We start from the raw sequence: 26,318 nt of genomic DNA on the forward strand, positions 1-26,318 counted from the left end.
TGCTTGTTTCTTCTGTGATCAAACAGGACTTTTTGGACGTTCTGTGTCAATAAACAGGTTTGCACAAAGACTAGAGCTGACTGGTATCATTTATTCCTCACCTAACAGAAACAACCCTGCAAGGCCCTGAATATGCGTGAACCACCCAGCCTGAAGGGGCATTAAGATTGTAGTGTTGCCAGGGGACCCTGTGCAGGGGGCTGCACGGGTGCATAGCAAGAGACAGCTCTGCCCAAATAACTTATCATTTTGGGTCCTGATGCTGCTAACACTTGTGCACATGCTTCACTTTAGCATGGTGCATTCAATGTCCTAAAGCAAAATATATCCAGGATTTATTGGACAGGACAGGACAGGCCAACGGGAGGGAAAGCAACTTGCTCACAGTCACCCAACTGGCCCGTGGCAGTACCAGGTCTGGAACTCAGGTCTCCTCTGAGTCCCCACACAGCAGCCTATTAGGTTATATTCACCAGTGCTTGGGAGGAGGGAGTTAGCAGCTTGGCAAACTTCACCCAGGACTTAACTTGCAAGGAGGAGATGGGAATACCCAGGAGGATGGACAAATGATCCTAAGAAACCTAGCAAGGTTAGAACCCTAGTTGGGAAATGCTAAAAGGAGATTCAGCTGATACATGGGAGGGAGTAAACATTTCCTCGGAGTGAGAAGCCCCTTGGGACCCGGTCCTGGTTAAGGTAATGCAGTAACCCTCATTGGGCACCTGTAGCATGTAAGGATACTGCAGTTGGCCCATCCTGTGACCAGGTGTTGGAACCCTGCAGGGGCTGCTAATTGGTTCCTGGGCATAGGTGGCAGTTGTTAGCTAAGCAAAGGGAGTGGGTTCAGGCCCTGGAAGGGTCTGTCTTGGATCTGAAGCTCTAGGAAACAGCCATGCCTGGGCAGATGACTTGGGCTTCAGTTTCTTGATAAAGCCAGGAAGAAGGGTGAGTTTCGGCACTGATCCAGAGGGGTGCATCCTCATTACTTGGGACATTAAACTACCTAGCACAAGTGACTAGAGAACAGATGAGGAATGCTGTTGTATTTGCAGGGAGAGGGACTTGGGTTTTCATGGATCTTTCCCGTCTCTAAACATCTCTGTGGGCCGGTCCATAGACCAGTTAGGTCAGCTTAACTATGTTGCTCAGGGCTGTGAAAAACATCATGCCCTGGGCAATAGTTAAGATGCCCCACAGTAGACATCATTAAATGCAACGACTGCCTCTCAGAGAGGAGGGTACTACAGCGAGGGGAGAACCCCTTCAGCCACTGTAACATTACACTACAGCCGCAGCAATTCTAGTGTAGACAGCCTGAGGCCATGCAAGAGTGTGCATTAAGCAAACTGCCCCTGCTGGGGAGCAGCAGGGTAATGGTTACCAATAACAGCACTTAAAGGGACACTTGCAGGTCCAATTTATACCCAGATGTGGGATTTAGTAAAAAGCTGTCACAAACACAGAGGGGACAGCGATATTTCCATGATGTGTTCAGTGTTTGTTTCTCATTCCAATGGAAAGAATCATAGAATCATAGAATATCAGGGTTGGAAGGGACCCCAGAAGGTCATCTAGTCCAACCCCCTGCTCAAAGCAGGACCAATTCCCAGTTAAATCATCCCAGCCAGGGCTTTGTCAAGCCTGACCTTAAAAACCTCTAAGGAAGGAGATTCTACCACCTCCCTAGGTAACGCATTCCAGTGTTTCACCACCCTCTTAGTGAAAAAGTTTTTCCTAATATCCAATCTAAAGAGTTTCTTTTTAAACAAACCAGTCGTCCCCAGTGGCATTGGCTGAGCCAGCGCATGACGAGCCAGGAAGGGAAATATGCTGAAGAGTGCAGTGACAATGACAAGCGTGTTTGTGCAGCCGGGCCGGGGGAGAGGCACAAAGTAGCAGAACCTTATGAACCAGGAGGAGTTTTTTCGATGGCAAACAGCCAGGTTTAATCATCTCTGGGAGTATTAAGGCAAGAGGGCCAGATCCAGGGCTGCATACAAAGTGCAGCTCTGGTGTGGGGGCAGAGGGGGAGGGGGATTTCAGCTACCCCAGTGGATGCCCCTGTCCTGGGGCTGACAGCCTCTGTGGGGCTCTACTCTATGCCAGCTGCCAAAGGTGCTCAGTGGTTATATGCAGAGGGCATGCCCCCTCCACTGGGGGCAGTGGTGCATAGGAGCCAGGGTGGCAGTCCTGGACTGACCGACGAGTCCCGTCTCTGTGGATCGATGCTGTGACTGTCATGCAGTGGAGAATCTGGGCCTGGCTTTTAACCTGGCAGCATCCCTGGACGGGGCTGCAGAGCCACACCCCACCCAGCGGGCAGGGAACGTGCAAGATGCTGCTGGCTGATGCTCTATAGCTGCATGAATCGGCATGTGGACCCCAAACCTGGTCTCTAGGCCCTCAGGTCATGAGTCGCTGCATTCATCAGGGGAATGAACTTCCACAGCTCTGCCTGCAGCGGCCCACCTGTTGTGTCTCCCCCCAGCGCCCCTTTGGGAAATCAGGCCCTACTTGTGGGGAGCCTCTTATTGCCAAGGGTCCACACTGCCCACCGGGAGAGAGACTTCTTCGATCTGGGGCATGAAGGTGAAAAGCTGATGGAGAAGCAGTCACACAGCCCCAGGCAGATACAAGACACCTGGGACACGACTCCCCAGGCAACGCCTCTGCAGCCATCCAAAGGGGTTCTGCCAGCACTGGCTTCTGGCTCCTCCCTCACATGGGTTTCACCCCTTGCCATAGAAAGGAGCACAGAGCAAGACCCTCTGTCTGCTCCCTCTCCCCCAGACCACGAGCTGAGTCACCAGGCCACGCACTACAGAAGAAGGCATGAAATGAAGCCAAGAGCGCTGTGCTCTCCGCGCAGGCAGCTCACGGGATGTGGTCTTGGCTATACATCCCCCCACCAGCATACTGACAGGCCTGGGATCTCTAGGTGCAGATGAGGGAGAGGGCAGTGAAGGGGTGAAAATCATGGCAATGGAGTTCAAAACAAAGTCTGGAATCTGGGGCGTGTCTGGTGCTCAAAATAAAGGGCTGACTTTCCATATTTAGTCCAAATAAACACAGGCCAGGCTGGGAGCAGGGAGCTGCCAGGCTGGAGCCTCCCAGTGCAGACCCAGCCCAGATGCCCACATGGGAGGCAACTGAGCCAAGAGACCCCGCCCAGCCCTTGTGTCACCACAGCACCCACCAGTCCCAGGCTTTCCGCAGGCACTCACAGGGACCCTCCTCATCCCAGCCATGGCCCTTGGGTAGCTTCTGCTGACCCAGAGCCCCCAGGTCCTGCCCTGCCCACGAGCAGGGGGAGGAGAGAGGGCAAGTGCTGCTAGGAGGGGGCAGCATCCTCCCAGGCCATGTGAGCAGCTGGCAGGTTGCCATGGGGACAGCGACACCTGCAGTTCAGAGCACATTCCCTTCCCACGGCACTGAGGGAGCCGCCCTCTCTGCACAGCCTGACCCCGATACAGAGACGAGGACAGAAGCAGCCCTGGATCTAGCTCCCCACCTCTAACCCCAGCGGGTTATCTCAGTCTGTCTCACTAACCCTCCCTAGCCTCACAGCCATACCCCCATCCTCTCACAGCCCCCCAGCCCCCAGATATGCAGCTGGCCCAGCCCAGTCTGCCCAGATGCCTGCCTAGCCATGGGCGCTCCCCCACTCTGCTGCCAATCTGCTTCCGGCCCCCCCCACCCCGATCTTGTTCTGGGCCAGAACAAGAACTTGGAAGAGGGCCCCTTGTTCAGCCTGACTCTCGCAGGGACAGTTTCCACCCCACTCCCTAGCAGGGCACCTCCCCATGGCCTAGCACTGAAGAGGCTGCTAGGGCTTGCTCACCCTCTCACAACAGCAAAGTATGGAGGGGTACAGGAGGGAATGTAAAGACCAGCTGGCTGTCACTGCTAGCTGTTCCCCCTGGCCACTGAGATCTGGGAATGCCCTCAGAGCAGGGCTGCTATGGGAAAGGCAGCAGGATGGGGTGGTCCAAGCATAAGCTGTTCTTGCCTCATGCCCCCAGCTCAGCACGTGACTTTCAGTGAATCACTGATATCCCCAGATCTCAGCTTCCTCTTCCAACACTGTGACCTCACTGCATTAATTAGTGTTTTAAAACACACTGAACACCTGACAAGCCACTAAAGCGCTATAATTACCCAGTTAACAAAGGTGTGCACCTGCCCCCTCCCATCCCATCGCCTTCTATTGGTAGAATCAGAGCACCACAGCTGTGTGTCATGATCCCTGGTTTACTAACAGCTGCTGGTGATTCTCCTTTAGCTCACACAGAAGGGGTAGGAGGAGCAGAGTTCTATACCTGGTTGTAGCCCTGTGATTTCAAATGGCCAGTGCAGCACAATAAAGTCTTCAGGGGCCACAGGTTTGTTTCAACATTTCAAATTGTCTTTTGATGTCTTCTACAGCATCCACCCATGCCGTGCCACTAATAACCCCCCTTCTTCCCCTGCTGCCTTTGGACCTGCTCCTCTTTGGTTTTGTCCTTGGCTGGCTGTTTGGATTCTTGCAATGTGTACTGCTCACCACGCTGTGGTATCCGGGTACCAATACCATGCCATCATCGCCACACAGACGGGCAGGCTCTTCTCCCCATTAGTGCACTGTGATGTGGTGTGGCAGCCCAGTACAAAAATCATCAGGTATCTCCTGGGAGAGCATCAACCCCTGGCCATGCACACAGAGACCGTCAAACCAGAGCCTATGGGCAGCCACTCCCCAGTGCTCCCCACTGCAGAGCGCAGCCCCCCAGCTGTCTAGCCATCAGCATGGGGTTTTTAGGCGTGGGGGTGTTAAAGAGTGATTTCAAGGAGTGGCCTTGCGGGTGTTTTCAGGGCGCTCCTTCCACACATGGGCAGCATGGGAGAGAGCACAATGGCGTTGGCGGGGAACATGCCAATGGGCACTGGAGGGTGGCATGGGTCTGGGTAAGGGACAATATGGAGGGCAGGGATAGGCTAGGAGGGGACGGAGGACAAAGACAAGGCATCTGTGGAGTGGAGCAGGGGGCAGCGACACAGAGAGGGGGGGCAACAAGTCCAGGAGATAGCAGTGGGGCAGTGGGTGCCAGCAGCAGCCAGCACAGGCTCAGCCCCCCGAACAGGCAGCCCCCCAGGTCCCCCCCAGCAGCGCAGGCACAGCCCCCCGAACAGGCAGCCCCCCAGGTCCCCCCCAGCAGCGCAGGCACAGCCCCCCGAACAGGCAGCCCCCCAGGTCCCCCCCGGTCCCCCCCGGCACAGGCTCAGCCCCGCAGGTCCCCCCCGGCACAGGCTCAGCCCCCCGAACAGGCAGGCCCCCAGGTCCCCCCCAGCACAGGCTCAGCCCCGCAGGTCCCCCCCGGCACAGGCTCAGCCCCCCGAACAGGCAGCCCCCCAGGTCCCCCCCAGCAGCACAGGCTCAGCCCCCCGAACAGGCAGCCCCCCAGGTCCCCCCCGGCACAGGCTCAGCCCCCCGAACAGGCAGCCCCCCAGGTCCCCCCCGGCACAGGCTCAGCCCCCCGAACAGGCAGCCCCCCAGGTCCCCCCCAGCAGCGCAGGCACAGCCCCCCGAACAGGCAGCCCCCCAGGTCCCCCCCAGCAGCGCAGGCACAGCCCCCCGAACAGGCAGCCCCCCAGGTCCCCCCCGGCACAGGCTCAGCCCCGCAGGTCCCCCCCGGCACAGGCTCAGCCCCCCGAACAGGCAGGCCCCCAGGTCCCCCCCAGCACAGGCTCAGCCCCGCAGGTCCCCCCCGGCACAGGCTCAGCCCCCCGAACAGGCAGCCCCCCAGGTCCCCCCCAGCAGCACAGGCTCAGCCCCCCGAACAGGCAGCCCCCCAGGTCCCCCCCGGCACAGGCTCAGCCCCCCGAACAGGCAGCCCCCCAGGTCCCCCCCGGCACAGGCTCAGCCCCCCGAACAGGCAGCCCCCCAGGTCCCCCCCAGCAGCACAGGCTCAGCCCCCCGAACAGGCAGCCCCCCAGGTCCCCCCCAGCAGCGCAGGCACAGCCCCCCGAACAGGCAGCCCCCCAGGTCCCCCCCGGCACAGGCTCAGCCCCCCGAACAGGCAGCCCCCCAGGTCCCCCCCAGCAGCACAGGCTCAGCCCCCCGAACAGGCAGCCCCCCAGGTCCCCCCCAGCAGCACAGGCTCAGCCCCCCGAACAGGCAGCCCCCCAGGTCCCCCCCAGCAGCGCAGGCACAGCCCCCCGAACAGGCAGCCCCCCAGGTCCCCCCCGGCGCAGGCTCAGCCCCCCGAACAGGCAGCCTCCCAACCCCTTCTCCCCGGCGCGGACTCCCTCCCCCCAGCCCCTGCCCCTGCCCGTCTCCCCCAGCCTCCAGAACAGACAGCCCCCCATGCCCTCCCGCCAGTGCGGGCTCAGCCCCCACAATAGGCCGCCCCCCAACATCCATTCCCTGCACAGTACAGCGTGCCCTGCCCCGCAACCCCCAGGCAGGGGCATCTCCCTAGCTCAGCCCCGCGCCTCTCAGAACTACGCGCCCCAGAATGCCGCGGGCGGGGCGGGGCTCTGGCTCGGGGCGGGGAGGTCAAGGAATTGAAATGAGCCAATGGAGAAGGAGAGTGAGCCGGATTGGGCGGTCCGCGCCCGGTGACTGGTGGGAGTGGGTGTGTGGGCGGGGCTGCCGGGTGGGGGTTGGGGCTGGTGCGGCGGCCGCGGCTCAGTCCCAGCTGCGGCAGGAGCGGAGCGGAGCCGGGACGTGGCCGGAGCTCATGGCCTGGCCGAAGCGACGTTACGTGAGGTGCGCAGGGCAGCGCTCCGGATTAGAGAGAGGCAGGCAGGCACCGACTAATCCGGATTGAGGGTTTGGAGAGGCAGCGGCCGGTGTGGGTTAAAGGACTGGCCGTTCCTAGTTGAGCATGGGGGTGGTGCTCTCTGATCCGGGTTAAGGAATTACTGGATCTGGCTAATTGGGGGAGGTCGGGTGATCTCTAATCTGGATTGTACAATTGGGGAGACTGCCAAATCTGGATTGGGTGCTGTTTGCTAATCCAGATTAAAGAGGGAGGGGAAAGACTCTGACCAACCCCTCCCCCCAACCCAAACAAACCCAGAAGTTGGGAAAGTCTCTCATTTAAACCTATCCCTGGCTCGCTGGGGGCAAACTATTCCAGAGCTGTGCCCTCTGGGTTTTTCCTTCCCTTCCTTAAAGCATCCGGTAGTGCTACTGCCAGGGATGAGCTACTTGTCTGATCTGGTTTGGCAGTTCCTACTTCCTTTAGCCCTTTCTGGATGGGTGGGGACATAGAACCAATCTGCATTAAGGAAATCTGGGAGCCCGGCCAGTCCCAGTGTAGGACCCGGTAGGAGTGGGTGTATAGGCAATGGAACCTTTCACCACAGGACTAGTTTATTTGGATCTGAGACAAGCCATGCCTGAAAACGGCTAATGGCTATTTGGTAGTTTATGTGAAATGCGTTTGTCCAGTCCCCTGTGGACAAATAGTCGCCTCACAGCTGGGGCTAGCTGGTGACATGAGTTGGCTGTATCCGCAGAGAGACCATGGGCGGTATCTGAGCTCTCTGTTGCCCCTGAGCAGAGTCCTCCACTTTGTTTAGTAGCCTGATGACTTTCACCAGCACTAAACTCTGAGGGCAACAAATACGATGTAAATTAACAGGTTTCAGAGTAACAGCCGTGTTAGTCTGTATTCGCAAAAAGAAAAGGAGGACTTGTGGCACCTTAGAGACTAACCAATTTATTTGAGCATAAGCTTTCGTGAGCTACAGCTCACTTCATCGGATGCATTTGAGCTTATGCTCAAATAAATTGGTTAGTCTCTAAGGTGCCACAAGTACTCCTTTTCTTAATGTAAATTAAGACACCTGGGCAGGGCTGGGGAAATTGGCCAGCACTAAAAAGGTGGGTATACTCGGACCAGCCAACCCACAATAATAAACTGGGAGTAACTGATGTGAATGGCCACTTCCCTTTCTGGTTGTAGTTTTTGATGCCCAAATATTGTACCTCTCTGAGGTGGAATGTCTCTTATTTTGGTTTTAATAAGATCAAACTGTATTTGGGGAATCTCTCTCCTCTTGATCAGAATGTAGGTGGTGTGTGTATGGGTGGGGAGATGCAGGCGGATGGTATCTCTGGATAAATAAACTGGGGAGGAAGTGAGGTTAAGGGGTGCTGGCAGATCTGGATGCATGAATGTGGGGTGCAGGGCTGGAGACATAGTAGGAAGCTTTGTGTGAGTGGAACGGATGCATTTAGCTCAGGCTCTGCCTCTGGCAGAGCACAGCGTGTTGGTGATGAACTTGGAGTAGGCTGTGGTTCGCTTTCAGAGTGACTCTTTTTCCAGCACTGGGATTAACAGCCAGTGAAACAGCTGTAGGTTGATCCCATTTGCCTTTCAGCAGAGGTTTAATAAATCCAGGAACCCCTTTGCAGCTTCGCTGACACGCCTGCAATCTGTTCCTTTGCAGAATTCCTTCTGTGAGCTGGCAGACCAGTACAGAACGGGGCCTGACCCAGCCCTACGACCCACTCCCATCTGCTCACTTCCACGCAGCATCCAGCCCTGAGAGCTGCCCAGAACAGTGCAGTGACTGAGACCAGGCCTGCCTGCCTGCATTTGGAGTGAAGGGAGGCAAGCATGTCTGAAGAGAACCTCCTGAGCATGGATGAGGGAGCCCTCCGGAAACTGGTGAGTCCCTCCTGAGGTGCAGCCCCATGGGAATGTGTGTGTGTACCTCGTCGGTAGCTCCTGACCTTGGTGGTGTCCTCTCTGCAAAGCGCTCAAACCTTCCCTGCTGAAAGAAAAGAGAAACCACTGTTAAATTCACCTTTCTGCTTGAGCCTTTCCCCTGACAGCATGGCAGCTGTAGCCTAGGGTGGCTGGCTGAGCACTGGGGCTCTCTGGGTGCCTGGGAGTATGTGTCAGGTGTTCAGCTGTAATCAGGATGGGGCGAAGAAATGGAAACCATTCCTGTAATTTCCAAAGCACAACCTGGGCAGGAAGTATGCACACCCTGCTGCTGCCAGGGTAAGGCCCTGGCCACTGGGGTTGTGGCTCTGTTTCTGTTTGCACTGTAACTGTTGCTGGGCTGGAAGAACTCCGGTACAGCCCTGCCATGCTTCGGTCTTGCAGTGTAAATGGGACCTTTGTGCACCTAGGCTTTGGCACAGTTTGGGATCTGGCTGAGACCAGTTCTCTCCCCATGGCGGAAGCAGATCAATGCAGTGGCTGTTAGTGTAGACGGTCTTTCTTTGAAACTGGTTTCCTAGCTGCTGGCTTGCTTGGTGTCTGGTGGTGGTGCTGTGCGCTATGGGCAGGCCGATCAGGTGAGCTTGGCTGGCACAGCTGGAGGGGTTGGGAGGCTGCTTGTTTGTAACTCAGTAGGTAAAACACCTCTGCCTGCTCTCCAGAGACCCCCCTGGGCCTGGGAATGGCGTGAACGTGGCTGAAGCTAAGCAGTGCTAGTTTGTACTCAGGCCTGGGCGTAACAGAAGGGTGAGCGGTCCTAGCCCCCTGCTGTGTGGGGTGGGGGCGATGAGATGGGGCAAGTCTAGTGGAATAGCCTGGCCTGGCTGGCTCCCTGAGCCTGGGCCTACGTGGGGATGCTCCATACTGTGAGGCCTGAGCGAGCTGCGTCTGCGGTCCCTGCGTTTGGAAACGGTCGCTGGCTGCAGGGCCGGTCGCCCATCGCACGAGTGACTGGAGAGAACAGTGACTGACCCCTGGGAGCGCCCTGTGTGAGTGCCCGCTTTGCATCCCTGGCTGCATGCTGAGCTCTTGGCTAATGGGGGCTCTGGGGTCACTTCCCTGTCTGTGGGACTGCGAGCTCTCCCCACTGAGCCAGACGCATTGGGCTGCAGCCACAGCTCCCATGAGGGCTCTTTGCGGCCTTTCTTCCCCCGTAGGGCTGAGTGAGGTGGGGAGCGCCAAAGCATGTTGACCCAAATCTCCTCAGGTGGCTGCTGCTGCTTGCTCCCATGGGGGGCACAGGGACCCTGGGGGATCAGCTCTTGCCCATGCCGAGCCCCCACCACCAGGGCCTGATGATGGGGCACATCCATAGGCAGAGAGAGCGGCGGGTGCCCAGTGAGCAGCAGGGTTAATGCTCGCTCTCTGAGGAAGCAGAGCTCTGCCACTCCCTGCCTAAATGTTGGCCGCGTGGGGGCCTGACCCCCTCGTTCTGTCACTGGGAGGGGAGAGGGCTGCCACTCCCCAGCTCTGTGCCTGGCATGGGGGGGCTCCACTGTAGCTCTGGCAAGCTCGCTGTCCTGTTGCTGCTGACCATATCCCTGGCCTTGGGATCAGTCCCTTCTGCGGGCTTCCCCTGCCCCAGACCCAATCTGCCACTTGCTCCGTTGCCTTGCCCGGCTCAGCTATGGTGCTGAGCCGCCACACGCTCCCAGCCTGTGCTCTGGGCTCCTGCTGCCAGGGCCAGATGTTCATGCTGTTGCTTGTCACCTGCCTTGTGCTTGTCTGGCTCTGGTCTCTGTCTCCTGCCCACCCAGGTGGCCTTGCCCTGCACCTGGGACCTGCTTTCTGTGGCTAGAATCCAGTCACAGCAGGAAGCACTCTGCCCGCTCTCTGCAGGGCCCCTGCATTGCGGGCACCTGTCCTGGAGCAGCCAGCGCTCCCCATCTGCTCCAGCTCCCTCCCTAATGTATGCGTTGTGTTGCCTAGTGTGCCTGCGGAAGGGACGCCACGAGCTAGGGCAGAAACCTCCCATCCTCCTCCTGCCCAGTTTCTCACCCGGCCTGCTACACACACACTGGGTCCCAGGGCAAGGCGTCTGCAGTGCCCCCGCAGTAATACTCCCCCCCTCCCCCCCCAGGCTAGCTGGTTTCCTCTCTGGGCGGAGCCCCCCTCCCTGCTCAGTGTGTCCTGCCTGCTGGAGTGGTCAGAGAGCTCCCAACACCAGGGTGAGGAAGTGGGGGGGACTCCTGAGTGGGTGCCAGCCAGTGGTCTGCTCCAGAGCACACTGCTGGGGCTGAGGTCGGGCAGGCTGGGCTGCAGCCCATGTGGCTGAGCTCTGCTGCCCTCAGCAGGGAGGCTAGATTTCCCCCCTCCCTCCCCACCAAGACTCCCTCCTGTGGGCAGTCCTGGCCCGCCAGCTGCCCCCAGCAGAGCAGCTCAGCAGGGAGTTGGCAGTGGACGCACTGGAGATTGGGACTGCGGCCAGTTGATGGCCAATCACCTGGGGTGACACACTGGCGCTGTTGCGGGGTCAAAGGCCTCCAGCGTGGGCCCGGAGAACCTGGTTCTCCGGGGTCAAAGGCCTCCAGCGTGGGCCCGGAGAACCTGGTTCTCCGGGGTCAAAGGCCTCCAGCGTGGGCCCTGGTTCTCCGGGGTCAAAGGCCTCCAGCGTGGGCCCTGGTTCTCCGGGGTCAAAGGCCTCCAGCGTGGGCCCTGGTTCTCCGGGGTCAAAGGCCTCCAGCGTGGGCCCTGGTTCTCCGGGGTCAAAGGCCTCCAGCGTGGGCCCTGGTTCTCCGGGGTCAAAGGCCTCCAGCGTGGGCCCTGGTTCTCCGGGGTCAAAGGCCTCCAGCGTGGGCCCTGGTTCTCCGGGGTCAAAGGCCTCCAGCGTGGGCCCTGGTTCTCCGGGGTCAAAGGCCTCCAGCGTGGGCCCTGGTTCTCCGGGGTCAAAGGCCTCCAGCGTGGGCCCGGAGAACCTGGTTCTCCGGGGTCAAAGGCCCCATGCTGCCCTCTCTGCTGTGGGGCCAGGCACAGCTGGACTGCTAACCACCCCTTCCCTCATCTTGGCTGCTGGCCTCTAGCTGGAGGGTTTGGCTCTGGCTCTCCAAAGGCCAAACTGCTCATGAATCCTGGGAAATGGTTAACGGCAGGAAGCTGAGTCAGCCTGGAAGGAACGTCCTGTCTCAGCAGGCAGGGGGACAGGAGACCTTGCACCCCCTGGGACTCGGGGGGCCGGTGCTTGGCCTGTCCGTCCTGCATGTGTCTGGGAGCCAGCCCTTGGGAGCGCGCTCTGGGTGGCAATGTGGGGACCTCCCCGCCCCCCGCAGGCTCGGCAGGGGGAGAGGGCAGCAAGAGCGGTAGTGCAGAGAGCTGCAGCGAAGAAGACTGTTGCCCCCACGGCGGGGAGCTGGCGTGAAGGGATGGAGGAAGCTGGCACTAGATCAGCAGAGAGGAAGGCACAGGACAGCAGATAGAGCAGCCAGCTGGAGTGAGAGATCCTGCGGTGAGCGGGGAGCCCGGGGTGTGGCTGGAGGGTGTGACTGATCCTCTCGGGGCGGTGAGAAGCTGTGACAGTATGGAGAGCTGGCGGGGCTCAGTCGTCCAGGCCAGAGGAGATGGGCCGCGGTGGAGGGGGAGCAGGTGCTGTGATGTACCGGAGCAGTGTGGCTGAGGCATAGGAGGTGTGGGTGCAGAAGGTGAGCTCAGGATGAGGCCAGTGTTACAGCCTGTGCTGAGAGTGGGAAGGGAGCAGGGGCACAGCCTGGGTTGGAGGGAGAAGGGGGCTGGGGGGCACGCCACTGAAGCAGAGTTGTGGTGGAGGGAGCAGCCGTGGGGCGAGCCAGGGCACCTGGCTCGCTAGGTAGGAGCGAGGCTGTGCTGGGAAGGCACCAGGCCCGCGCACAGCTGTTGGGAGAGCAGCAGGCCTGCCTGGTGCCAGGAGGATGAGGAGGGGAGCGATTGCAGTCAGACGCTCGTCCCTGGCTCCATGGAGGAGGGAGCTTTCCAGGTGATGCCCGGAGCGAGACCTGCAGGGGAACATGGGAGGAGGGGGGCTCTGCTGAGGCCTGCAGGGGATGGTGTTGGGGCAGGGCGGTGGCAGCTGTTGGAGGGTTACTGGGAAGGGCAGCAGTGTGGGGAGGTGGGAGGGCATGAGGGGGGCCCGCATGTGATGCCTGGCTTGTGTGGGAGCCCCTTGCCCAGTGTGGGGCAGGGACTTGCCAGCGACAGCAGCTGGTGCTGGATGACTGTTTGGGAGCCTTATCTTCTCTCCAGCACAGCCCTGTGACCCTCCCCTGCCCAGCACCTGACTGCCCTCTCAGTGCCTATGGCCCTTGCTGAGCTCTTGTTTGGGTCACTGGCTGAAGGGTTTCCAGGTGCATCTGTCCTGGCGCCTGGTTCTTGTGGCCAAGGACCTGGGCTGGAGTCGGAGACACAGGTTCTCGTGTGGACTCTGGCGCTGTCTGGCTGCGTGACCTGAGTGGCCCTGTGAGGAGAGCGTCTGCCCTGCTAGAGCCTGGTGCTGGGCAGTTACTCGGGCCCTGCCCTTCTGTGTGCTTGGAGGGTGAACAGAAGAGCCGGGGCGCCCAGCTCGACCTGTTCTGAGTGCTTGGAGGTGCGGAGTCCTTGCCGAGGGCATGGCAGAGAGGGGCTTTCTTTCTGTTGCCTGGTGTAGACCACAGGTGCCCTAGCTGTGCCAGAAACCCATGTGTAGATAGGGGTCGCCCCATCTGTGCCTCAGTTTCTCCGTTAATTCTCCTCATACCCTGGGGAACCAGGGGCTTGACTCAGCTACTGATGGAGCAGCACGGTGAGCTCCTCCGCTGGAGGGTGTACTCAGAGGGGGAGAAGCATGGCTGGGGTCCCGGGATGGCTCTGTCTCCTTCTCTCTGCCCCTCCAGGGGCTCCTGGGCCAAGCTGCTCCCTCCCAATGCAGATTGTCACCTGTGCTCTCATCTGGCCTGGCAATGGCTGCGACGCCTGCTGGACAGGGCACGTGGGCCGAGCAGCAGGGGCTGGGCCCAGGTGGTTAGGTTTCTCTGAGGCGTGTCACTCCCCCGATGTCTCCCGCGTGGGGCTGGAGGGGGCTAGGCGCTGTGTGGGGGAGCCCCCTTCCCAGGGGCTGTCCCCTAGCTGTGTGTTCTGCCTTGGGCAGGCTGGGAGAGGCCCCTTCCTAGCTGGCATGGGAGGAGGGATTTTTCTGCTGGCTTTTGGCTCTGTTGTGCTGGAAGAGGATTAGTCCATATAAGGAAAAACTGCCTGCCTCTCCCTGTACTTCCTCCCCCTCTCCCCAGCGCTGGCTCTCCACGCCCAGCTGCCTCTGCTCCCCTCTGCCCTAGCTCCCTTTAAACCAGTGGGTTCTTGCCCCCTCCCAGCCTTTCCGCTTTCCACCCCATGCATTCCTGAGGGGTCTGCAACGGGGTGGGGGGGCTGGCCTGTTCTTAGGGGGCACCGTGTGGGTGGGGGGACTAGTGATCTCTCCGTTGTATGCAGGCGCTGCCTCTCTCGGTGCTCACCAGGCTGGCTTGCTCGGAGCCTTCCTGCCCCCGAGCTGGGTGTGCGCCAGGCTCCCTGGCGCTGAGCTCTGGCCAGGGGGCCACTGCCGTGCCCAGCTGGCAGCTGATTGGATGGTTTGAATGTTCACACTGTTGCCTTCTCTTCTGAAAGGGAGCCGGGCAGTTCTGGGGCTGACTCAGCCCATGCAGCAATAAGAGAAGTGTGACCAAGTCTGGTCATGGGGGAGACGGAGCCCCCAGGTCCTTCAGCCTGCATGGGGGGGCACCAGCCCCGAGAACTTGCCCTGGCAGCCCCAGCTGTGGGAAAATGGGTAACCCCCCTGGCAGGGCTGTGGTGCGATCAGGGGGATTGTAAATGTCTCTGAGTAACATGGACCAAAATCCTCCCAGAGAGAGGGGGAGTCTTTCGCCCCTGGGGCAGGCCTGGGTCACAGGGGCCCGTGCTGTCGCCTGGACACCCCCACCTCTCACACGCAGCCGGATGCATCCGTGGACTCCAGCCCAGCCTGTTAAGCTGCAGGTGGGTATGCTGAGCCCCCTCTGCACCAGGTTGACCCAAAGCTCGACCCGGCCTCTCCACATTCCAGTCTGGCTCATTAGAGAGGCAGAATGCAAATCCCCTCGCAGCTGGGGCCAGACGAAGGGCAGGCCAGGGCTGGGGGGACGCAGGTGCAGGCTCCACCTGTTTCTTCACTGATGCTGGCTTTTGGGAAGGGTGGTCTCCCCCCACCCCTTTGGATCTTTGCTTTACCTTCACTCAATCCCTCTCCCAGCCCTGGCTCTCGCTTTCCCACTGATCCCCCTCCCCCACCTGCCTACAGTCCTTCCTTTGAACTGTTGTGCAGTGTTGTTCTGCACTGTTAAACAGCTGCCATGACCCACCCCAGAGATGGCTGCCTGGGGCTGGGGTGGATGGCTTCAAGAGACAGGTGGTCCGTAGAGCCTTTAGAGATGCAGGCCATGAGAGACGTGCACCCGACTACTGTCCGTATTCTGTCTGCTCAGTCAGTCCATCCATGTGCCCGTGTCTGGCTCCTTGATGCCCCTCTTTCTGTTGTGTGCTGGCTCCCTTGGGTCCTTTGCCTGCCCCCAAAGCCATGCGGGTTTGGAGGTAATTATAGCTTCCTAGCAGCAGCTGCCTATAAATGGAAAACTTGCCCCGTCCCAGTGCTGGGGACAGGCTTGTGAATGGCAGGGGGCCTGGCACTGCCAGGGAAGCCGCCCACCTGTGACTTGCGGGAGCCCTGTTTACAAGGCCACATGGTATGTTTCACTAGGCAGGCGTTAGCTTGTAACCATTAATTTACTGCCTGGCAGGGGAGGGGGTGCATGAGGGCCTCTGGGAGCTCCCGGCCAGCCGGCTCAGCTGAGCAGGGTGGGACATTTAGTCCTTTCCCTGCAGATCGGCTCAGGCTGTGGTTTCCAGCACATTTGTTTCCCCTGCGCAGCTGGCCGCAGAGCATCGAGGGCTGTTTGTTTTCACTGTCTTGGGCTCGGTGCTGACGTGGGTCAGAGATGTGGATGCTTTGCCTGCTCCGTTGTAATCTCTCCTCCATGGAGGGAACGCTTTCCAGGGAACCAAGCGCAGAGCTGGAGACCCTGGCTGGCTTCTCTCCCTTTCTCCGTTCTCTGTCTGGGAGCAAGAGGGCTCCAGAGGCCCGATATTGGAAGAGAAGCCTGGTCTCTGGCTGGGCTGCTCCCCCAGGAGGCATTGGGCTGAGGGGCGCAGCTGTGACCGCAGAACTGCCAGCTGAGGGGGCAGAGCTGCCAGGACTGGGCGAGCATGATAGGTGCCGTTCTTCCTGGCTGGCTGGGGTCCTGGCCTGCGCTCTGGGCAAGGAAGGCCATGTGGGGTGGGCTGCAGGCCATGTCTCCACAGGGAAGGGGCACGGGCGCTCCTGGCCATCCGCTCTGGGAGCGTGTGCGCCAGCCGTGTTGATTCAGGCAGTCCTGCTCCCAGCAGCCCAGCGCGACCGGCCCTCTGCCCTTCCTGCATGGCCCGGGGGTCAGGCGCGCCGCAGCGGGACACGGGGCTGCCAGGAAACGGAGGTGACAACGAAGGCAAACGTGACCCAGTGTCCAGGAAATGGTGCTGGGGCCAAGCGCTGTCAGCAGGGTGAAGGAGGGAGGCATGCTGTGGGGGCTAGGCCAGGGGGAGGGGTTCCCTCCTTCCTGCTCCGATAAAGAACTGCAGTGCCAAAACGCAGGGACAGGGATGGTGGAGAGGCACCTCCTGTCTGCACCATGAGGGGAAAGGCTCCAAACCCCTCCATGTCCACTCCCACCATCCCTACTCTGCCCCCATCCCTGCACTGCCATCTCGTAGGAGTGATGCCCACAGCAATGTCTGTCCCCTCTATGGAGATGTGCCATGCTGGGGGCTGGGCAGGCCTCCCGCTGTACCTGCATCCAGTGGGATGGGGAGTTGGGGGTTGGGGTGCTGATGCTCACACAGCAGCTGGTCACAGCCTGGGGGTCTCAATGGGAGCAGCTGGAAGGTCTGCAGGGTGAGGGCTCATCTGAGCCAACTGCCCCTGCACAGTGGGGTGCTGGGCCTGTTGCCCGTGGCTAGCCGGCAATGCCTCTGCCTTGCCTTGGGGAGAATCCATCTGATTTTCCCTAGACCTCCCCCCACCCCACCCCCAGATTTCCCTTCTCCTGGGAAGCAGTGTCTTGCAGCTGAGCCCTTGGAGGGGGCTGGGGCTCCAGCTGGTCTCTCTGCCTGCGGGGGCGGGTTTGCTTCCTTGGGGTGGGTGTCTCCGAGCTGCGTCCACACCAGGCTTTTCCCCACAGCAGGGGCACTGCAGACGGGTCCCTGGGCTGCTCTCCGCCCCCCCACCTCAGAGCAGGTCTGCACACCACAGTGGCAGGGCTGGTGGCCCATCTGCAGTGGCTGGAGCAGCTGTGCAGGGGTAGGAGCCTTGAGCTTGGTGTGGACATGCCCCCTCTTCCCGCTGTGGGGCTGGAGTGCCGCTCGGCGCCTGGCAAGGCTGGGTGCTGATGGGGTGACCTCAAGGCAGCATTTGGAGAGGGCTGTTCAGGCAGACGCCGGGCCAGTTCGGCTCAGCCACCGGGGCCCAGAGGCAGCGCGTGGAGGCGGCTTTTGTGGATGGGAGGGGGAGGGGCAGGAACTGCTGGGGGGCGTGCCCCCCACTCACTCTGCATGGCACCTCTGATCTTCCCCTCCCCCAGAACGTCCTTGCTGATGCTGCACAGGGAAGCCCCTGCCCCAGGGCTCTGGCCACGGGCACCTGCCCTGCCCCTGCCAGACTGAAACCCGCCCAGGAGTTAGTCTGTCTGCTGAGCGCTCCTGCTGCCTGGGGCAGCTGATCCTGCAGGCTGGCAGCTGAGGGGGAAGCACCCAAGCCTGCTCCTGTGGGTGATGGTTCCTGAGGGGCAGTACATGCCCGGCTCTCTGTGCTGTGCGGCCCTGCCCTGCCCTGGGGTGGAATACCTGCTGCTTGCAGGTCACCAAGCCAGCCGTTGCTAGGCCCAGCACTGTTCTGACTCTGAACGGCCCAGGGGCTGTGGCCCAGGCTTGCCCAGGAGGAAGCCCAGTGCCAGGGCTCCTGCTTCCCACCCCACCATTTCTTTGTCCTGGGGAAGCTCCAGAGAAGAGCCTGAGGGGTCCAGCGTGGTGAGTTCACCCTGCAGAGCAGGCAGCGGCACTAGGCAGGGCTGGGCCATGGAAGGGCAGAGCGAGATGCTGTCCCAGGCTGGCTATGCTGGAGCCCCAAGGTGGGGAGAGGCGTTGCTGGGGGGCAGAATGGCCTGCCCTGGCTGTGGGACTGGGAGCTGTGGGAGCTTTGCCTTGGCCTGCTGACGATTGCTGGGTGCCCACAAGGGGTTTACCCCGGAGCAGGGCACACCTGGCTCTGCAGGAGGAGAGGCCTGGGTCTACCAAGAGGAGGGCAGGCAGCCCCCTGGCCCAGGATGCCCTGCAGTGCCCTGTAGCCTCTCCCAAGGTGAAGAGTCCAGCTCCGCGCTGATGGGCAGGGACAGGCAGGAGCACCAATTCCTGGCTGGGCTGGGCTGAGGAGGGCATGAGGAGCGCAGAGCTTGTGCCCCCATCCTGGGCAGGGCGAAGGGCCCTGGGCCCCATGCTGAGCTCTGCTTCCTCCCCAGAGCCCCTCACAAGCTCCTGTCCTCTGGAAGCCTGACTCCTCCATCCCTGAGGGCCTGGCAGCACCACGGGGGAGCGTGGGCGGTGGCAGAATCCCAGCTCTGTGGGACTGCTGAGTTGTCACGGAGTCCCTGGGCGTTGCTCTGGAACTGCTCCCCATGAAGCCAGTCAGGACTCTGGGAAAGTCTCCTTTCTGGGAGCAGCCTGTCTGCAGGACACACAGCTCACACAGCTTCCACCTTCCTGGGTCTGACCTCGGAGCATTCAGCATCCTCTGCCCCTCCGTGCGCTTCCCACAGCAAGTCCGCTCAGGCAGGGCTCCTGGGGAAGCCAGAGGGTCCTACCCCCAACTCCACAGTCAGACATGACTCTCAGCCAGCCAGTAAAACAGAAGGTTTATTAGACGACAGGAACATGGTCTAAACCAGAGCTTGTAGGTGCAGAGAACTGGACCCCTCAGCTGGGTCCATTTTGGGGCCAGTGAGCCAGTCAACCACGTCTGTACTTCGCTCCATGTCTCCAGACAGCCCCAAACTGAAACTCCCTCCAGCCCCTCCTCCTCTGGACTTTGTCCCTTGCCCGGGCCCGGGCCGGGAGGGCACCTGATTCCTTTGTTCTCCAACCCTTTAGCTCTCACCTTGCAGGGGGGAAGGGCCCAGGCCATCCGTGGCCAGGAAACAGGGTGTCGGCCATTCTCTGTGTCCAGACCCCTGCACACACCTGCCCTGTAGGGCTCTGCAATGATCGTACACCCTTATCCCACCACCTAGATACTTAAGAACCGCCTAGGGGAAACTGAGGCACCCCCCACACTATTCAGAGGAAACATTAAGAACAGTCCCACTTCGTCACATGAGTGCAGGCATGAGCACTCGGCTTCAGGGCCAGGATGGCAGGGAGAAGGGAGAGCCCACGGGGAGAACGGGGCAGGGTACCAGCCTGGGTGGGCTGTGTTGGGGTTGGGGGCATCAGGCTGTGAATCTGAGAGACCCCAATGGAGCTGGCTCATGGGAGGTGTGAGGCCTCCCAGCCTCCTGGCTGATCCCTGTGCAGTCTGTCAGCAGATGGAAAGGGTAATGCTGCCAGGCAGGGTTTCCTGTCTGTGGAAGGGCGGGGTGGGCCGCCTGCCCCATGTGGTGTCTCCTTCCTGCTCCGTGTGCCAGCATGTTGCGTGGCACTGGATGACTGACCTAGGGCTGTGGGGGGGAATGTGCCTGGTGCTGCTTCGTGGGGACAGCAGCAGCCGCCCTGGCTAGTCAGTGCTCCGCCCCCCTTTACTGGAGAGCTGGAGCAGCTGCCGAGGAGGAGCTGGGAGGAGGCCCGGGCATGGAAGGGGTAATTTCCTCATTAGCAGCCCATCCGAGGGGAGCAGCGAGAGGCCCTGTCTCTTCCTAGCTTTTCTCCCTGCGCGTCTCTCCAGAACTGCCTCGCTTTCCTTCCTTCCACGGGTTCTGGAGCAGCTTCCCTGCCCCAGGGGCCAGAGGCAGGGCCCGATCCTGGCTTAAAGCCCCCGTGGGAGAGCCCTGCCTGGGGCTGTGTAGAAGAGAGCCAGCTGGACCCTGGCTGGCAGCCCCCCTGCCCTGGGGGCCATTCCCAGCTGTGGTGAACGGGCACCAGTTGCTGCAGGATGTGGGCACCAGTTGCTGCAGGATGTGATAACCAGCCACAGTGTGGCTGATAGCAACTGTGCTGTTGGGCAGTGCATGAGAGGGAGGGGGTACACACTTGGAGCCAGACAGGCCCATGCTCGTGGCTCCAGAAGGAAGCAGGTATCTGCCACGCTTGTGCTTTCCGGCGCATCGGGCTGTCCAGTGTGAGCCCCCTGATGTCTCTGGCAGCCTCATCTCAGAGTGGGATCCCACTGGCAAGTCCCCAGGGCTCAGATGCTCTCCCAGGAGGTGCCTTTTAGCCAGCAAAATGCCACTTCCTGCACTGGCGTACGTGCCCTGGGCTCCAGGGCAGTTTGTGAGTGAAGGGGAGAGGGATGCCCAGGATCTGCCACCTGGTCCCACCAGAGGCCCTGTGGCTGGTGCCTGGCTATCTCCCCTCCCCCCTTCACCAGTTAATCTCGGTTCGGTATCCCTTCCATCCCGCCTTTTCCTTCCCCGCTCTCCTGTCTGACCCCATCCACTCACAGACTGTGGGGATGAGCTCGGGGGAGGGGGATCCCTCCTGTTCTCTGGGAATCAGGGGCAAAGTGTCTGGCAGGCCAGCGGATGCCCCCGGCTGCATGGCGCAGAGCACTGATGACCCATGTTCGCCAGCACTGTAGGCTCTCTTGCTCTCCGACCCGGCGCTGGGGGCTCTGGATAGCTGTGGGCAGCTGGATGGCCATGGGCTGCAGCATGGCAGCCGTTCCGGGCCAGGGGTTTGGGATTCAGGCATGGAATAGCAGCTCCACCTGATGCTTTAGCATCTAGGAAGCAGAACCTGGCACAGTTCTGAGCTACCCTGCTATCTGGTCCCTCCCCGTGTGCCTGCCAGCTCCCCAACCTGGTGCATCAGAGCCGCTCCCTAGGGACTCCACCATTGAGCACCCTAGTGGAGGGGAGGGGGTCTGGGGCAGGCAATGTTTACCCCACTGTGAGTGCCTGGGCTTCCAGAGCCCACACCAGGGCAGAGGCACCAAAGGGCACTGGCTTCTTGGGGGCGGGGTCCAGCTGGCCTGGCACCTCCCGGAATGATGCTGCATGTTTGCAAAGCAAGCTCTCGGCTGCGGAAACAGGAGAGCTGGTGGCTGACCCGACCCACACCGTGCTCCATAGTCCCTCCTCCCCAGCCAAGTGCTGCATCATATGTGGGCTGCATCCAACTCGGTGCTGAAATCCAGTCCCAAGCTGGTGCTGCTCTGTCCAGGCTGGAGGTGGGAGACAGGCCAGGAGCTGCCAGGAGGGAAGTGGGGACTGGGGGGAGCCTGGGGCCCTCGCCTGCTGGGCTAGCAGCTGCGGGACTTACCCTCTGTTGAGTGGTTGTGGTGTGTGGCCAGGAATCTGGAGTGGGGTGTCCCCCTAGAGGGTTTATGGAGGGGTGTCCCTAGCTGGCTGCTTGGGGGACTGATGGGGAATGGGCCCAGGTTACAGATGGCTGGAGATGTTAATTCCACCCTCTCCCAGTCCCCCAAGAAACAAAGGCTGGGTCTGCCGGGATGGGAGCTGCCTGCCCCTGGGGGGGATGCGGGTTCACCTCCTGCAATGGGGGCCTTTCCCCTTGGGCCTGGTCAGTGGGCTGCAGTGTTTGTGTGACTCCATGCGCTTGGGGGGGGGGGGAGGTGGAAGCAGGAGCCCAGGCTGGATCTGGCATCACTGCTCCCAACCCTCAAAGGCTCCATCTCAAACAGCAGCTGGTTTGGGTCAAATAATTTATTTTTAACAAACTCCATGAGAAATAGCTGCTGGAGCCAGTGGCTCCTTCAGCCCTGACACACTGCAGTCGGAGAGGCACTCTGGCTTGCTTGGGGCCCAGCTGGCTGTGCTCCTGCCCTCGCTTCCTGGGGTCTCCTGGGTCCCCACCCCTTGGGGCTGGGGGTCTTTGGGCTGCCCCTGGAGCGCTGGACTCCCGCTAGGCCTGGGCCTGGCTCCTCGCACCTGGCCCAGCCGTGGGGTCCCAGGCTGATCCCTGGAAAGGAGTCCCTGTGCAGAGCAAGGCAGGCGTGCTGCCTCAGCAACAGCAAGTGAGCCACCCTCCGCTGCTCAACCAGGCCCAGGGCACTGGGCCCGCGGGGAGCCTGCGGTGCCCTTCCTCCTGCGTGAGTGGCGCTGCCCATGGCAGTGCTCTGCAGACCTGTCGGCTGCCATTCTGGGGAAGGCTGCTCAGGGTGTCCTGTGGGGTGGGGTGGCTGAGGCCACTTTGCTGCAGTTGAAGCCCTGTGGCATGTGAGGGCGGGGGCTATGCTGTGGGGGGGGGAGGGAGATATTCTGTTTTGCCCAGCGTTTGGAGGGTTGCTGGAGCTGAGGTCTCTGAGCTGAGCACGCTGCCCCCCAGAATGCTCTGTGAAGCTCAGAGCCCAGGTTCTTCACAGTCACCCCCGCCAGCTCCAACCACTCCCAAATCTCTGCCCTGTCCCACCTGATATCCAAGGTGCTGCCCCTCCCCTACCTGCTGGGCATGAGTCAGAACTCGTCTTGTGGCAGGTCAGTGTGGTGGCTGCAGACAGTGGCTGACCAGGCTCCTCTAGCTCATGGAGCAGGGGGTCCCTGTTTGCCCCAGGCAAGGGGGAGCTGCTTCTCCTCAAGGTCCTCCCTTGGGGCGCCTAGTCGCTGATAGGAACCTGTGCCCAGTGCTTGGTCGCTACACTGTGCCCCCTGCTCCCCCATTCTCTGGGCAGCCCAGTGTGGCTCTCCCGCCGTGTGTGTGTGTGTGTGGGGGGGGTAGCTGAACATTGCTCCCAGCCGTAGCCCTCCCAAAGGAAGGGACGTGGGGATCAGAGCTTGCTGCGAGATGGGACATCAGGAAATGAAGCCTCCCACTCCCTGGCACGCTGCCCTCCCCGCTCCGGCGTCTCGCTCCAGCTGCTGCAGCATCCAGGATAGGCCCCCCCCCCACCCCCCGCAGGCAGTGAAGCAGAGCAAACTCTGAGGGTGGGGAAGGGAGAAGAGGGGCATTGTGGGGGCAGGGCTGTGGTGGTTGGGGGGAGTTGCACTGGTGCATCAGGGGTGTCTGCGGACCCCATCCCATCAAAATCTCCGCAGGCTCCCTTAACCCAGCCCTTGGGCCATCCATTTTCTTTCCCCTCCAACCATCACCTGTGCCCCCTGGACAGATCTCTGTCTCTTCAGAGGAGTGTGACGAAGTGGGACTGTTCTTAATGTTTCCTCTGAATAGTGTGGGGGTGCCTCAGTTTCCCCTAGGCAGTTCTTAAGTATCTAGGTGGTGGGGTAAAGGTGTATGATCATTGCAGAGCCCTAGAGGGCAGGTGTGTGCAGGGGTCTGGACACAGAGAATGGCCGACACCCTGTTTCCTGGCAACTGATGGCCTGGGCCCTTCCCCCCTGCAAGGTGAGAGCTAAAGGGTTGGAGAACAAAGGAATCAGGTGCCCTCCTGGCCGGGGAAAGGAACAAAGCCCAGGGGAGGAGGGGCTGGAGGGCGTTTTCAGTTTGGGGGCTGGCTGGGACATGGAGTGAAGTGCAGATGGGGTTGTCTGGCTCACTGCCCCCCCAAAATGGACCCAGCTGAGGGGTCCAGTTCTCTGCACCTACAAGCTCTGTTTTAGACCATGTTCCTGTCGTTTAATAAACCTCTGTTTTACTGGCTGGCTGAGAGTCACGTCTAACTGCGGAGTTGGGGTGCAGGACCCTCTGGCTTCCCCAAGACCCCGCCTGGGCGGACTTGCTGTGGGAAGCGCCCGGAGGGGCAGAGGATGCTGAATACTCCGAGGTCAGACCCAGGAAGGTGGAAGTTGTGCGAGCTGTGTGTCCTAGAGACAGTCTGCTCCCAGAAAGGAGACTTCCCCAGAGTCCTGCCTGGCTTTGTAGGGAGCAGTTCCAGAGCATCGCCTGGGGACTCTGTGACAACTGGTGGCAGAGGTGAGATGTACTGCACCTCGTGAATGGTGAATGGCGTTTCCTGCTGTAAGTGACTGGGGAGCAGTAAAACGAAGGGGGATTGACGAGGACCAGGCGTGCTGAAGGCTCAGAGAGGAGCAGTTTCGGGGGGTAGTTAACCCCTGGGAGTGTGTGACCAGCGAGAAGGACTGTGCAGTAATGGGGTCCCCCTGGGGATTGCGATGAACAGTCTCAGGGGTGGAGGAGCCTGTGGCTTGGCCCTGGGAGAGAGAAGGACTTTTGCAGTAACAGGGGTCCCTTGGGGATTGCAGCGAGCAGTCCAAGGGGCGGAGGAGTCTGCACCTTGATCCTAGCAAAGAGGTGGTGACCTCGAGAAGGGCTGGCACACTAGGGGTTCTCCCTGGAAACCGTGGGGAGCTGAGAACACACAGGCCTGTGAGTCCGCAACAACTTGGGAACAGCGGAGTGATGGCCTGTCACCGTCTCCTTAAGAAGGACACTGTAACCCGGTGCAGAAAGAGAGGGTTGCGCATTGGAAAGTTCACCAAGGCACAGTTAATCGTGCAGCTGGAGGAGGATGACCACTCTAAGGAACAGATTTGTGACCCAAATGGGGCTATAGCAGGATCTGGGAGCAGCTGCAGTGGTAGCCAGGCCTCCCCAAGACTCCAGTCCCTGACCAGATGAGGGTCTTCATGATTGGATTCCCCATCCAGGGATCGGAGCTGAGTCCGAGAGAGGAAGAAGACTGTGAGAGACAGCGAGAGCCCGAGAAAGAGCTGCAGAAGCAGCAGCAGCATGAACTGGCGGTGGTGGAGTGGAGAGGCCTAGGGGACCCCCCAGGGGTGAGTGGGGATAGACCCTGGGGTGCCAGTTCCTCAGGAAACCTCAATACTAAATTGCTGCCCCTGGTTAAGGAGTGGGGGAATGTGGATGCCCACCTCACTGCCTTTGAGCAGGCTGGCGATTTGAACGAGGGGGACCCTGCGGAAAAGCCCCGGTGTCTAGCTCCCTTGCTGGGTTCCAAGGCTATAGACTCCGTCAGCCAGATGGGTGGGGAGGTGGACAGGCTCCCACTCCTGACCCCAACCTATATGTCTGTGTGGAGTTTCCTGGGGCCAGGCCCCTTGGACCCCCAGTGGGAGCAGGTGATGGTCAATGGGGAGACATTCCTGGGGTGGTGAGATCCTGGGACAGAGAGAACTGTTGTCAGGCCCTGGGTGGTGCAGCCTCAGATGCTGAGGGGCTGTGTGAGCTGGGTGAGGGTCCCAGGGATGAAGCCCCTCGCCCTGCCTATGGCCCAGATTCCTGTGCAGACCCAGGAGGGGTGGGGCTGGCTGGTCGTTGGGGTGCTCCAGGATATCAGCTGCGAGACCCTGTTGGGGAGTGACTGTGTCTCTTTGGGACAGGATCCAGGCCCTGCTCCTGTAACATCCAAGGGTTTGAATTTGAATCCAGGGAACCAATCGGTGGAGAGGGAAATGGTCAGTGAAAATGCAGATGACCTGGCTGGCAGGGGGGAGGAGCCGCTAGGCTCAGGCTACCTGCCTGCCTGTAACCAGACCCCTGGGGCTGGGTGGGACAGAAAGATGCTCCCCGCCCCCCTTGCACACTGGAGAAGGGGATCAGGCTGGCTCTGATGCAGTGAGGAAAGCAGCGAGCTCGTTGCCTACCCCCACTGGGACAGCAAGGGCAGCGCTGAGCACAGTGGGAGCTGAGACCCCAGCTGAGTGGGGGGAGACACAGGCGGGGCAGGGGATCTGTTGGGAGTGGCAAGGTGCTTGGTAGGGAAAGTTTGGATGAGCCTAGGCAGCCTTGTGAGCTGATGGCTGTGTCTAGTCAGCAGCGTGGGAAGGTGAGGAGAGTGGAAGATGAGTGTCCCTGGACCTTACCTGTTAGCTGGGTGGGGAATTGGGACAGTGAAGGAAATGTGCCTGTGTCTGTCAGGGGTAGCCTATGGAGGGAGCTACCCCGGTCTCCAAGCAGTTGTCTGTGACCAGCCTTGTGTGCTGGGACCAGGGGAATGAGATCCCAAGCTGTGTGTCTGGTAAAGGAGAAAGTGTGTCTGGCTCTTCTTTTTCTGTGGAGCAGACAGAAGGGGCCTTTCAGCCTGTGATGGTTGAGGGTCGTGCATTTGTCTCAGAGTTGGTTCTGGAATCAGCTAAAGCCCAGGAAGGGAAGGGTCCTAAGTTTGTGTCTGCTCGGAGAATGGCCCTGTAACTAGGTCACATCCAGTTAGTGTCTATGTAAAACCCCAGAGCCCAGACAATTCTGGTGCTTGTATTTTGCCTGTTGCTAGTATGTGGCTGGGAAAGGGTGTAGCAACTCTGTCTAATCAGGGTGAGATCCTAGCCAGGGCACAAGGAGAGCAGAAAGGCGATTTGATTGTGTTACCTACTGAGGGTATGGAAACCTGTAGCAAGAAGGAAAAGATTCCTGAACTTGTGTGTGGCAAAGGGAAGGAGAATGCTTCTGACCTTTTCTCTAGGAAGTCTGTAAGTTTGCCTGAAAGGGGATTGT

The 26,318-nt window shown here is 60.4% G+C and overlaps 1 protein-coding gene across 4 annotated transcripts in view; it reads left to right on the forward strand.

Annotated features, from left to right (window-relative positions):
* The first annotated feature begins 6,630 nt into the window (after window positions 1-6,630).
* SMTN (smoothelin) overlaps window positions 6,631-26,318 on the forward strand; it is a 53,069-nt gene continuing 33,381 nt past the window's right edge. For all 4 annotated transcript variants that reach the window (XM_073313650.2, XM_073313654.2, XM_073313653.2 and 1 more), the window contains exons 1-2: window positions 6,631-6,748; window positions 8,440-8,660. In XM_073313650.2, the coding sequence (XP_073169751.1) occupies window positions 8,610-8,660 (51 nt within the window). In that variant the 5' untranslated portion in view covers window positions 6,631-6,748; window positions 8,440-8,609. The remainder of the gene's footprint in view (window positions 6,749-8,439; window positions 8,661-26,318) is intronic.

The sequence above is a fragment of the Lepidochelys kempii genome, chromosome 15 (genome assembly GCF_965140285.1).
Source record: "Lepidochelys kempii isolate rLepKem1 chromosome 15, rLepKem1.hap1, whole genome shotgun sequence".
Taxonomy (NCBI): Eukaryota; Metazoa; Chordata; order Testudines; family Cheloniidae; genus Lepidochelys; species Lepidochelys kempii.